At 28.8% G+C, this 14813-nt stretch overlaps 1 protein-coding gene across 1 annotated transcript; it reads left to right on the top strand.

Annotated features, from left to right (window-relative positions):
- The first annotated feature begins 4186 nt into the window (after positions 1-4186).
- LOC125836003 (putrescine N-methyltransferase 2) lies at positions 4187-9274 on the top strand. The gene is made up of 9 exons (XM_049515096.1): positions 4187-4424; positions 5215-5291; positions 5430-5552; positions 5657-5761; positions 5879-5951; positions 6851-6922; positions 7204-7399; positions 8702-8834; positions 8978-9274. The coding sequence occupies exons 1-9, from the start codon at positions 4238-4240 to the stop codon at positions 9032-9034; spliced, it is 1023 nt and encodes a 340-aa protein (XP_049371053.1). The 5' UTR covers positions 4187-4237; the 3' UTR covers positions 9035-9274.
- Positions 9275-14813: the final 5539 nt, after the last annotated feature.

The raw sequence follows: 14813 nt of genomic DNA, 5'->3' as shown, positions 1-14813 counted from the left end.
TTAAATATATGCATGTCATTACTTTCTATAGTGCATAAGATCATAATTTTGGAGTAGTATATTTTGGCTACAGCCCAACTATTTATATAATGGTTTGTTGTGCATTTATTTAATTTTGGTTGCAACTTGCATGAATATTCGAAATATAGTTAAGAGATTATGATATAAATTACTATATGATTTGCTTACACCTTGTTTGGATGGTTGTTACCCGTTCTATTAGATAATTCAATGTTTATTTTGATCGTTACTTAAATTTTATTGTATCGTATCGTTTAAATTCATCGTTAGGTGACGATGAAAAGACCCATTTTATCGAACGACCGATTTGGTGTGATCGAGCCGTTACCTTAATATTGTCTCCTCATTTTATCTTTATTTATTATTTAATAATTGTATTTCATCTTTTACTCTACTTTTATAATATTTCTACCTTGTACCCTACTTTTCTGGTAGGTTTATCATTCAAATTATGGATATGCGACATTATGTAACGACGAAAAATGATACAATTTATCTTAACATTGCATTCATTAAAATAATATAGTACAATTCAATACAACATAATATAATATGATACATAATGAAACAACATGAAACAATCATCCATTGTTAGTGGTATTAGACATTAGGTGTCAGTCACGACTCACTAAATTTAGATTGTGGCACGAGTTTGAGCTAGAAGACATAGATAATAAAAATAATATAAGTATTAATCATATAGTATGTCATTCTGTCCACTTAATTATAAAAGTATATGCATGTATATTTGGCATATTTGAAATCTTGAGATTTGAGAACAATAATGAGGGGACAGTCTACACTGGAGGAAGCTAACAAACGAAAAAATAATACACTATATTATATTTATGTTAGCTGCTTTTTCTTTCTTCTTATTATTAATAATTAATTAAATCTAATCTTTGAGTTATTAGATTAGACTAATTAATCTATATTTTAAATAGGAGACAAAGATTACATAAGAGTAGTAATCTTGGCCCATTTTCCATAAAATATTGGAAAAACTATCTAGATGGACCATAAAACTCAGAACAATTATAAATTCATATCTAAGCCAAAAGTAATTTCTGAAATATATGTTCTCTCATAAATAATTGCAGCACATACCCCCAATTCGTTAAGACTGATAGTTTTCGCTTAACTGATACAAAATTAGTATCAGATATTGTATTGGTATCATTAAGGCTAATAATTTCGCTTAACTGATTACAAATCAATATATATACTATATTGGTATCATCAATGTTTCTTGTTCAGAAATTACTCATTAGTCAATGATACTGTAAGAATATATGTATATTGTTGTAGTATCATTAAGGTTTTTGTTCAAAAGTTACTCATTAGTCAATGGTACTATAAGAGTATATATATATATATATATTCTTTAGTGAGATATGAATATAAAGGGATATATATTTGTAATTATTTGTTTTTATGGAGTATTTGCTTACTTCCCCTAAAATATTCTCAGAATATAAGGTCCATAGTCCATACTAAGAAAGATAACAATAATTTTTGCATGATTAATTACACCACCTCTCTTTGTCAACTTATGGCAAGAAAAATAGGGGAGCGACACCCTTGTTACGAAAACAAATAAGTAATTATTTCATTTATAATTTATTAGTGTTTGATTAGTAAAAAAAAAATATTATCTTAAAGCATTTAGATATAATTTAGACAAATAGTACGAAACCAGATCCATCCTTTAACATTTAACATATACTCAGATCCCTATCTCGACCCCAAACACGAAACGTGACTTGACCTGAGACATAACCTTGGCCCTGATCCCAATTTGGGAACTTATTCAAATTTTAAAACTTGATCAAAGTTCCAAACTCGAGCAGGACCCAACCTTGAGTTGAGTTGGGGTCGGCTTGGGGTCATGTTCCTAGGTAGTGACGGATCCAACTTTTTGTGATAGTGGGTGCTTAAGAAAACAACCTTTGCTCTAAGGGGGATTTGATCCCTCACGCGCGGGAACTTTAGGCCTTCAGCACCCACTCTTAACTAGACTGATATGTTGTGGGTGCTCACTAGCTCTAGGGGTGGACATGGTATGGTACGGTACAATATTTGAAAGTTTCGATAACGTAATTTCGGTATTCGGTTTTTTAAACATTATATCATTAGCATACCAATTTAATTTGGTATGATTCAGTATATTGAAGTTCGGTTTAGATATTTTACGGTATGGTAAATCGGTAACCATAATTTTCTTAACTTCAACTATTATATACTCGTACAATAGAGTATTATGACTTCGACAATTAAAAAAAGGGAAAATTGTATGAAATAGCAAACTACTAATTCAAATTAAATGCTATAGTCATAGTTTATTTTAATTGTAATTCGCAACAAACATCCCATTTTTTTGCCATATGATTTGGTATGCAATTAACCATTTTCGGTATACAATTAGCCATTTTATACAATTCGGTAAAATGTATAAAATTCGTTTGTGTTTGTATAAAGCGAGAGAAAAGTGTATATACAAATATAAATACATATATTTTCGTCCTATACACTTATAATTATACAAATACAGATTTTATTATACAAATTACAATGTATAAATGATTTTATACAAAACTAAACAATTTGTATAAATCGGATGTTTGTAGCGAATTATACAAATCAAAAGCTTCATAGCAAACATAAAATTTGCTATAGAGCACAATTATGCAAACTATAATTATAACATACAAATATGATTTTTATGTTTGCTATATGTGAAAGTTGCTCATTAAAAAAAGGCTTCAATTGTATCATACTAACACATTACACATGTAGGAATCAATATGCAAAATAAAGTACAAACAACTCATTTTGTTAATCAATTACAATTTCAAATACATTTCAATCAAAATAGAGTAGTCAAAGTTTCAACTTCTAAACAATTAGTTTATACTAATACTAGGTTGCATATTTGTTAGTATTTTAATAATAATAATAATAATAATAATAATAATATATATATATATATGTTATTTATGTAACTATATACTTCGGTATGGTATTCGGTATTTCAGTATGTTATTTCTAAATACCAAATATCGTACCGAATACCGAAAAAATTTAAATGTATACCATATACCATACCAAATACCATAATATCAAAATCGCGATATTAAAATTTAGGTATGATATGGTAATTCAGTATATATCATACCATGCCCACCCCAAACTAGCTTTTTATATCCATTTTCTTGGTATTTCTGTATATCTATATACACTTTACGTCTGGGTCAATGGGTGTTCGAGCACCCACAACTTAATATGTAGGTCCGCCCCTGTTCCTAGGTATGGGTCGGGAGTCGGTTCCTAGATCAAGATTAGGGTCGAAATTCAGATTTCGGGTTGGGATTAGGATCGAGAGTTGGGTGTCCTTAGTAATGGCGGGGATTGGGTGGGGTTTCAAGTTGGGGTTAGGAGACAAATACTAGGTCAGGGTTAGGAGTCACGTCGAGTGGTCAAGATCAAGGTTGGGTCTCGAGTCTAGGTCGAGAGTTAGGTCTCGGGTTAAGATTAAGATCTGGAGTCGGGTCTCAAATTAGTGTTGGGGTGGGAAATCAGGTCCCAAGTTAGGGTAGGTGTCGTATCCTAGGTTAGGTTTAGGTCAAAAGTCAAGTCTCAAGTCAAGATCAAGGTTGAGAGATTGGTCCTGATTTAGGGTCGGGTTCGGTGTCGCATGGGGATCGAAGTTGGGTCTGGGTTGTAGTTGAGTCCCTAGATGGGGTCGAGAGTCTTGTGTTGGAGTTGGGGATACTAAATCTTGGGTCAACATTATAATTCAAGTCCGCGTCAGGCCTAGGATTTTGATTTAGGGTCAGGGTCAAGAGTCGAGTCTCAGGGCGGAGATTTTGGTCCTAAATTGGGGTTGAAAGTTGGGTCCCAATTTAGTATTGGGTCTCGAGTTGGGATTGGGAGCCTGGTCCTGGTTGGATTCCATATTGGGGTGGGAGTTTGCTCCTAGGTCAAAAAATCTTTTTGTACAAATAATTGAATTCAGACAACATTAATTATATATTTTAAATCCAAAAAATCCCTCTGCAATGATTCAATATAATCACGTTGTATATATTAATATATTATCTCCATTCCTTCATGTCCAAAACACTTGCTATAAATACATCGAAACCTTGAGGTAGTATACAACAATATTTACTTTCTCCCAAACATAATATTACATACTTTCTATTCTCCAATTAATATGGAAGTCATATCTACTCACACAAATGGCTCTGCCATCACAATCACCACCAACGGCCACCACAATAATGGCAAGTCCGATCACCGAAACGGCGGAACAATTCATGACAATGGCAATAAGCTATTATTGGGAAACTCCAACTCTATTAAGCCTCGTTGGTTTTCAGAGTTTAGCGCGTTATGGCCAGGTTGGTATTAATTAAAAAAATTAAGGGCGTATTTGATATGAAAGAAAATATTTGGTTTGAAATTTTAAACATGTGAGTGTCTTTCTTAATTTTTAGTGACGAAAGTAATGTAAGCAAAAAATATATCTATGCCCTACAACTTTGAGTCTACACAAACATGTAGTTAAACTATTCAAAAGTTAAATAAGTAGATATATGTGTTCTATGTGACATAATACACGTAGGTAGCCATGTAGGACATGAATTGTCATGCATGTAAGATGCCACATAGGACGTATGTGTCTACTTGCTCAACTTTCGGATAGTTTAAGTGTCTACTTGTGCATACCCAATGTTGGAGGACATGGATGTCAGTCAATTGAAACCAACTTAAAGGGCACATTTTATGTATTATGCCATTAAAAAAATTAAGAGTGTGTTTGATAAAAATGAATCTAGTTCAAAATTTATCTAGTGCTCTAATAGTGACACTACTAAAAAAATCACTAAGTGATTTTCCAGTAAAAAAATATTAGTTATTATTTTCATAGATATTTTGATTGAATCAATGAAAAAAAAGAAAAAATAGTAATGTTTTCATACGAAATAATTAGAAAACCTCTCACTATTTCAATGAGAATCTATTTCTCATCATACTTTTTCCAGCGAGCTAATTTAATGAAAAATGAAAAAAAAAATCATATTTTATAACATAAATTTTCCACTCATTCGCAATATAAAAAAAACTTTATTTTAATAGTGTAACGCATATCACCTTATTCTAATTCACATACATTATCAAATTTTGTAGGTGAAGCATTCTCAGTAAAAATTGAGAAGTTGCTATTTCAAGGGAAGTCTGATTACCAAGATGTCATGTTATTTGAGGTAATATTTAATCAACCTTATGTTATAAATATTTGATAAATATCTCTATATATATTTTATGTCATATGTAACATATATAATACTCTATTATTTGTAAATTAAATTACTTTTTATTTATATATTGTAATATGTGTACAGTCAGCAACTTATGGTAAAGTTCTAACATTGGATGGAGCAATTCAACACACAGAAAATGGTGGATTTCCATATACTGAAATGATTGTTCATCTACCACTTGGTTCAATCCCAACTCCCAAAAAGGTTTATTTACTCTGTTCGTTTTAGTTTATTTTATCTTATTTTTTAATAATTATTATATATATATATATTTTTTGATATTTATATTGTTTGATTCCATTTAATAGGTGTTGATCATTGGTGGAGGAATTGGTTTTACATTATTCGAAGTGCTTCGTTATTCTACCATAGAAAAAATAGATATTGTTGAGATTGATGACGTGGTGGTCGATGTAAGTAAAAATAATTTTTAAAAAAATCTTACTCTTTGTGATTTTTTTTTCTTTTAATACTTGAAAAAAACATTTTTGAAAGGAAAATAAAATATAATCTTTTTTTTTTTCATACAGGTGTCTAGAAAATTTTTCCCCTACCTTGCTGCTAATTTTAATGATCCTCGTGTAGCTCTGGTTCTCGGCGATGGTATGTGTACTATTACTCTCATCATTTCAATTTGATTGTTTTACTTTTTAATGGGATAATATATAAAATTTCATTAATTTAGAAAATGATTGCTTAGATACATGCTACTTTGCGATATTACGAATCTTATCAGAATTTGGTGCTTTTAGATACGTCCAGATATATGTATCTCGAGATACATAGTATCAAAATTAGGTGTAATTTACTTTAGATACATTGTATCAAGTGGATTTACATATATCTACGATACACAAACAAATCTTGCTCGTCTCCCTCCCATCTCGCTTGTGACTCTCCTATGTATTTGAAATATACATGTGAATCAGACCAGATACATGCAGATACATATATCTAGTCATGTGTACCTAGTGTGATTCACATGTATCTCAAATACATATATAGACAAATCTCGCCCACCTCACTCATATTTTCGGTTGCCTCTCTTCCTATTACAATGTATCTAGGTGTATCTGACTTGAAATTTAGCATGAAATTATTATTTAGTCATATAAAATGTAGTTATTTCAAACTATAGAGAAAATTAGTAAATATGGTAAGAATATTTGTCTAATTAGGTAGTTTCTCCTTTTTTATTTGACACAACTCAAGAAAGTAAAAAAAAAAATTGAAATTTGTGGTATTTGATTAAAGATATGATAAATATATCAAAATATTTTTTAATTTTATGATCTAAAATATGTCATATGAAATTTAAAATTAAAGAGCTGTCAAAAAAAGAAATGAACATTTTTATTTATGAAAATGACTAAAAAAAAGTAGGACAAAATAAATTAAAACGGAGGAGGCAGTATAATTTAGTATTACTTTATTTTCATTTGTTTTATTCTTCTTTTTTTTTTGGTTAATTTATTTATTCTTGGTTCGATTTTATTTTTCAGGAGCAGCATTTGTAAAGGCTGCACAAGCAGGGTATTATGATGCTATTATTGTGGACTCTTCTGATCCTATTGGTACTTTATTTTATTTAATACAAACATAATTAATTAATGTTAAATAAACCATAACAAGGTTAATAATCTGGTTATAAAATGATTTTAACTTTTATATACACTAATGATGTAAAAAAATATTTATATTAGATCATCTAAAATATAATTACATATAGATATCGACCAATTTAGGTAGATAAATCAAACAATGAATAGTTAAGTTATCAGTTACGAATTTAAATGTGTTTTTGATCATTAACTTATCGATATTTTCATGTTTTGTTTCAAAATCATATTTTCAGGGCCAGCAAAAGATTTATTTGAGAGGCCATTTTTTGAGGCAGTAGCCAAAGCTCTTAGGCCAGGAGGAGTTATATGCACACAAGCTGAAAGTATATGGCTTCATATGCATATTATTAAACAAATTATTGCTAATTGTCGACTAGTCTTTAAAGGTTCTGTTAACTATGCTTGGACTACTGTTCCAACATATCCAACGTATGTATTTTCTTTCTCTTTATCTTGTTACGTTTATCTAACGTCAGACTTTTCTATAACAATCTTAATTTTATTGTAATAGTCTGCTATTCTTTCAAAATTGATTTTCAGGTTATGTTGTACCACTCTATTTATTCTGATTTATGTGTCATACCTTTCTTTTTACTCCCTCAGTTCCATATTAAATGGACACTTTCTATTTTACACGATGATTAAAAAATCGTTGATAAATTGATTAACTTTACTATTTTGCCCCTTTTTTATGTCAATGCCTACAAAAATAAGTTAGTATTGGGAATTGTTCACATATAAAATGTCATATTAATTGTAGGGATAAAATATGAAAAATTTAATTAATTTTATCTTGATTTAGTAAATAATTAAATAATACTCTCTCCGTACACTTTTACTTGTCACTTATTCCTAAAGTAGTTTTTTTATTTTTTACTTGTCATGTTTAACATTTCAAGAAAAACAATTACTCCCTCCATTCCATATTAATTGAATTTTTGAGGCATTTTTCATTTTTCAAATTAACTTAATTGTTCAGTTTTCAAGACTACTTTTAGAGTGTTCTTCCAATTTTACTCTTCATTTGGATTTTCAATGTGATGACTTCAATAAGTTTGACAATAATTAATAAGGGTAAAAATGAAAAAATATGTTCAATTTATGTCTTAATCTACTTTTCTTAAAGGGTGTAAAACACCTCAAAAATTCAATTAATATGGAATGGAAGGAGTACTTTTTTTTTTCTTTCATGTTTTACCCTTTTTTTCAAGACCTAATTAAACATCATTCATTTAATAGGGATAGTTTGGTAAAATATTTATATCAATAATTATTTTCTTAATGGGTGTGTCAAGTCAACACTAACAAGTAAAAAGGAACGAAGGAAGTACGAAACAATTATTTTTAGTAAGATGCTTATCTGATATGGAACGGAGGGAGTATTAGTTAGTACAAAAATATGATATATTTCTTTATTATATTTGAAAATTATTTAACGACACTATCAAGTATCAACGTTTTACCCATATAGGATCACACTTATATGACAAAAAAAAAAGGTTCAAGGTGTTACTTTTTTAAGTATAGTTTTGAAGCATTTCAAATTCTTATCATATTTTTTAAACTTCTTATCCAATCAAACTATATCACATAAATTTAGACGGAGAGAATATATTTTCTATAATAACATATCGCTGTAGCAACCCCAAAAGATATTCAGACAAACGATACTGATATAAAGATATTTAATTGTACATCGATCTAATATTTCTTGTACTTTTATTTTTATAGTGGTGTAATTGGTTACATGCTTTGCTCTACTGAGGGACCAGAAGTTGACTTTAAGAATCCAGTGAATCCAATTGACAAAGATACAACTCATGTCAAGTCAAAATTAGAACCTCTCAAGTTCTACAACACTGATGTAATAATTTTATATCTCACAATTTATTCTTTTAATTCCCTTTTATTATTATTATTATTATTATTATTATTATTATTATTATTATATATATATATATTATCTTCTTATTCAATTTTATAATTAACATTTTTTTTTCTTTCCAGATTCATAAAGCAGCTTTTATTTTGCCATCTTTTGCCAGAAGTTTGATTGAGTCTTAATCAAATAAAGAATCAAGATTGATGGTTAGGAGTTGAGGGATTGGAATTCTTGAGTTTTGCTTTATTTGTTATATGTAATAATATCGACCTCTAGAGATCGGTTAATTTATGTAATTTTATTTTTCATATCACTTGAAATAAAACTATAGTATACGTTACCGGGCATCAAATATGATATGTACGTATAGTAGAAGAATTCCATATTAAATATCAGTATTAATTAATTTCCTGATTCACAAATTGTGTCCATTTTTTTTTAATAGTTACCAAAATGGTTAATTTGATGTCGAAAAAGTGAAATTTTATTATTTACGAAGAGTATGACAAACTATAAAATAGGAAACAAAAATTAATTAAGCTTCTTTGTCATTTTAGTTTTAGGGAGGTTAAATATAAAAAGAATTCAAATTTATTTGTTCATGTATAAAAAAAATGTGAGATTGTTTTTCATCAAAGCTTAAAACCTCTTTTGCACCATGTTCACTCAAAAATCAAATAATGCCACCTGGTTCATGAATGTACACGTGTCAAATTAGATAATAAAATTCCAAATGAAGAATATTCATATTCGAATATGAGAGGGGTGATGAATGGAACGTTCCACATCGATGAATGAATGAAATCCTGATATAAAACTTAGATAATCCTTATCTGGTTCTTCCGTTAAATTAGCTTTTGTCTTTTAAAGTGTAAGTTAGGCGCAAAACCTAATTCAACATCTACCAAAAAATCTAAAATATCATATGAGCCTATAAAAGGTCATAATTCAAGAAACGTGGTGTTAAAACTGGGATATCAAGAACGTATAGGAGGTAAATTGAACAGTTTATCCAGGATCATCTCAACAAGTTTGGGCGCCTAAAGCTAAATTTCATAAAAATACCTTATTTTTTTAGTTGTATATATATTTTGGGATCCCAAGAAAAAACGAAGCATAAGCGATTACTTTTAATGGCCTTATTATCAAGACAACCTGAGTTTTGTCAAATCTAGTATAAATCTTACATGAACAATAATTAAAATCAACGGCTTAAATGAAAAAAGATTGAGTTATAATTTTCTCATTCTCTTATAATTTTCTCTTATATATATATACTAGTTTTTCGACACGTGCGTTGCACGTGATTTTCAATTCAGAAAATATATGTTATAGTAAATAGTATTGCTTATTTAAGCAAAGATTTGAATAATAAGTTTTGCAAAAAATAATATTGCAGATTTTTTGTGAACGTTCAATATGGATCATTATATATATCTTTTATCCACGCGAATCTATGAAGATGGTCAATGAAAATTTGTATTAGTTAAATGCATGTATTTATTTCAATTTCCTAAGGTTCAATCATGTAATTGGTTGTATCTCAATAATATTACCTTATAGACAATATTTGTTGTGTATTTTTTTTGTCATCTAACCAGATATGTTTGCACGTGTATTTCACGTTAAACTGTTCAAATGTCATATGAACATGTGAAGAGAACAACTACATTTTATTTTTTAGAACTAATTTTTGTATATTAATTTTTATTTAATAAGTTATAATATAATAAATGACGTTCTTGTTGTTGACTCTCATATTTGACTTCTCAATTGGTTGTGTAAATAAATAAAGCTAGTTATCTGACTATCCATAGTTAACTGAGAAATGTTTCCTTTTTTTTTTTACAGGAAAAACAAAAAACTGAAATTAAAGAATATATTATATCTGTGAAATCATATATGTAATCAACTGTTTATCTTACACCCAACAAAGATGTAGTTCATATACTTATAAACAATTTTCAATTTATTCAATAAAGCATAATTCGTCCAAGGAAAAATAACAACACTGTGTTATCACATATACATGGACTGTATAATAATATGAAAAATTATTGGTAAAAAATTACGATACGAAAAGTTGAAAGATAGAAATAATTAATGTAATAGCTATGAGAATTTAGAATCTTATAACTAAAGAATGTTAAAGAGTGTGAATAACATTTGCAGTAATTAGTAATAACTAAGAGATTTTATAATGTTATAACTAAAGAATTAATGTGCAATAGTTGTATTTCTAATAAATATTATACTTACATAAATAAATAGGACTTTTAAGTAATGTTGCTATATTTTTTATATAGTTATTAGATTTTAATTTAGTGTAGGGACAAAATGAAAATGTTTATTCCATATTATTGAAAATAAAATTTATTTTGTAAATGATAGTTTTTAAACGATTCATATATATTCACATATTTTCACATTTGTGAGATTTTTTTAAAAAAAAAAAGAACTCGAAACAATTTAAAATAATATATTTTGAAGTTAGAAGATCTTGTTAACTTGAAGTTAGAAGATCTTCGTCTAAAATACTGTAATATTAAGAAATAGTAAATAAGTAAAATAAAAGGGTAATGTTTATATAGTAATAACTATTTTTGAAGCAAACTTTCTAACATTATAAATCACATAAGCAACATTGATAAATAAAATTATTTTTTTGTCTTGAGCATCAAAAAAGCAAATTGTGACAATTCTCTAACTCTTGAGAAGTTTAATAATTTTGGAAAAAGATGTTTAGAAGCATATATTTACATTACATGAGAAATTGTTAAAAAAACAAATGAATTTAGACTACATCGTGTTAAATTCATATATTGCAACATTACATACTAATGCAAATATTATGCAAATTGATGGCCTTTCGTAGTGCCAATCGAGAAGTTCATCAGTCAACAATTCTGAGAAAAAAAAACAAGGCAATTCACTCAAACATCAAAGATCACTATCAAAAGGGGAGGTAAAGACAACCACATTTTGACAATAATAAAGACGGTGTGTTTCTTCACAAATTGTTAAAAAGAAGAGAAAAGGTGAATGTACAAAATGCAATGTAGAGACACCATAAAAATATTGAGTGAAGGGAAAGGCCATACACGTTTCCTGTAATACTCAAGATAAAATTTCTCCTTTTTTGCTTAATTCTTCTATTGTTGATAGAACATTGAAGCATATCATCAAAGGGGAGTTAACACCACAACCATGCACTTAGCAACTTACAAATGGACCACTATTAGCAAATGATTTAATTTTGATATGATAAAATTATTGCAAAAAAAGGCAGCACCAGGCTGTCATACAACTAATGGCACAAGTAATACACCGACAAAAATGTACATTTTCTGTTTTCACCAAAAATAAATATTTCTTTCCAATCACAAACTCGACATTAATCAACATATACTAAGAGCAAAGGCATCACTTACAGCCTTATTCGAACCCACTCAATGACAATTAATCACACAAAATCTTTTAAAATTTAAAATGCAAGAAGAAGAGAGTAGAAGAATAAAAAAAATTATGGAAAAGTCACAACTTATTGAAAAAGTCACAATTCTTAGGAAAAGTCACAACTCATCGAAAAATCACAACCCTTCGAAAAAAGTCACAACTTATCATAAAAGCCACATATAATCGAAAAAGTCACAACTTATTAGAAAAGTCACAACTCATCGAAAAAGTCAGAACCTAAGTTAAGAATATTATAGTAATTTAACATTCAAGTTAGGAGTTCATGTTTTTTAAGATAATATAGATATATATATATTTCTACTATAGTAGAAGAATGAGATTTAAAAGTGGTATCAACGTGTATGCTTAAAGACAATATATTCTAATATAAGGGTAATTCAGAGTTTTCAGGCTAGATAAAATTTCAACGTGTCATTTGTAGTAAAATTCAAGAGCCACCGCATCAATGTATGGACATGTGGCCTCTATTCAGGAACTCTCCCTCATCATTTCTGTTTTTCTTTTTTGACTTTTCATTTCTATAATTGATCTCTTCTCCTCAATTAGATTGTTGTTTGCTGAGATTAAGATTGTGTCTATTTTCATCATTGATCACCTTTCATTGAATTTTTCTGCTTTTATTTCTGCTATATTTTCAGTAAATTAAATCGATTATGGATTTTTGTTTACTTCCGTCTCTTCTTCCATGGCCATGACCATGCTGTTTCTTTTTTCATAATGTGCCTTCTTATGTGTGCTTTAAATTTCCTTATTTTCCTCTCTATAAATATACCACTAGCTTTTGCATCAAACATTCTAGTATGGACTGTCAATTAGAATATGGGTTTGTGGATCGATTAACTTACTTAAAAAGATCTTTTCCTAAATCACCTAGGAAATGAACCAAAAAATGTCAACTCATCCTTCTGTTTTATGAAAGAGATTTTCATAGCTATTATGATTTTTTTAAAAGAAAAACAATGTAATAGCTGAGTGAGTTTACTCCAATTAAGAAGAAGTGCGTAATTGGGTGAACTTGAACGACCATTTAGGTAATTAATTCTACTAGAGCTGGCATTCTAACTAAAAATATATACAAGTATGAGCTATCATTGTGATCAAAATGCTATTGATTTTATTCTTATTTCCTCTGCTATTTGAGCCATTTGTAGTTTGTGCAGAATTATTATTATTATTTTTAATTTTGTTTTGTCTTTCTAAAATATCAAGTCGGTTAAATACAAGTTGATCAAATAGAGAAAATAAAGATAAGAATACAATTAAAGTTGTATCATCAAATAAGTTATTGTGTTCTTCAGAATATTTAGGGAGATATATACTTGTAATTATGAAAGCTATTTTATCATTGCACTTGTTGATTTTACTAAAAGTTGTTCCAAAGATATTTGTCAACCATTTACCTGACTATATGCACTCAAGGCTGTAAACTTTTGGTTGCAGATTGGTAAAAGCTAAATGATGGAGAAAACTGTTTAGCGGAATAAGGCTCTGTTTTGAGTGCTCGATTTCGTTTGGAATATATTTTACACCACTTAAGGAGTGTAGCGGTTTACTGAGATTCTTTATTTAATTGGATTTGTTCCTCTAGAAAATTTACATTTCTAGCTTGATTAGTCTGATTGCAACATCAATCAAGACCAGTAAATTTGTAATTTCATTTTTGTCTATTCAAGATCAACAAGTTCATAATATTTCCTTGGTGCATCTCCGTAATTTGGATCCAAACATGTAAAAAGTACTCAAAATCACATGTCGGGCCCGTCCTCAGCACGGCCAATAAACATCTAGTATATATATATATATTATAAGAGGCAATTGAAGCAGCTTAACCAGACAGGAGGTCAACATGCCTGCCTAGCAATTTGAAGGGTAATATGGTGTCTAGTTTTAATACATGAGATAGAAAAATAAAAGCAATCAAATTGCTTAAGGTGTAACGCTAAACATCGGGAATAGAGCTGCCAATATGAACTGATCCACCCCATTCGGAGACGGGTCAGGTCTGGCTAGCCCATTTTAGTGTGGGCTAGAATATGGTCGGCCCAATCCACAAGTACGTGGACTACGGGCTTTGCCGGGCCAATTCTCTTTTCTCAAAAGTATATTTTTTATAATTTTTTAAATTAATTATAATTTAAAAATATTATCATAAATATTAACAACACAATATAACATGGTGTTAGTGTTACTAATTATTAATCAAATCCACAAATAAAATTATCTTTATAATATATTAAGTTTGATTTCAAGTAAAAGCGTAAATAGCTAAATAGAAATATTAAGAAAAAATTACTTGGATTTGTACCTTTTAATAAATAATTTATGTTTTTAGCGATAATTTTTATTTATTACCATTTATAGCAATACATATCAATACTATGTTAAATCTGTAATTTGTATTAAAAGTGAATTATGTATGCAATATATATTTATTTTAACTGTTTTTTAAAAATATATTATGCTTGTTGGTAAGAAATTGACACA

The sequence above is a fragment of the Solanum verrucosum genome, unplaced genomic scaffold (assembly GCF_900185275.1).
Source record: "Solanum verrucosum unplaced genomic scaffold, falcon-dt-bn FXZP01000208.1, whole genome shotgun sequence".
NCBI classification, from domain to species: domain Eukaryota; kingdom Viridiplantae; phylum Streptophyta; class Magnoliopsida; order Solanales; family Solanaceae; genus Solanum; species Solanum verrucosum.
This window is presented reverse-complemented; position numbering and strand designations above follow the sequence as displayed.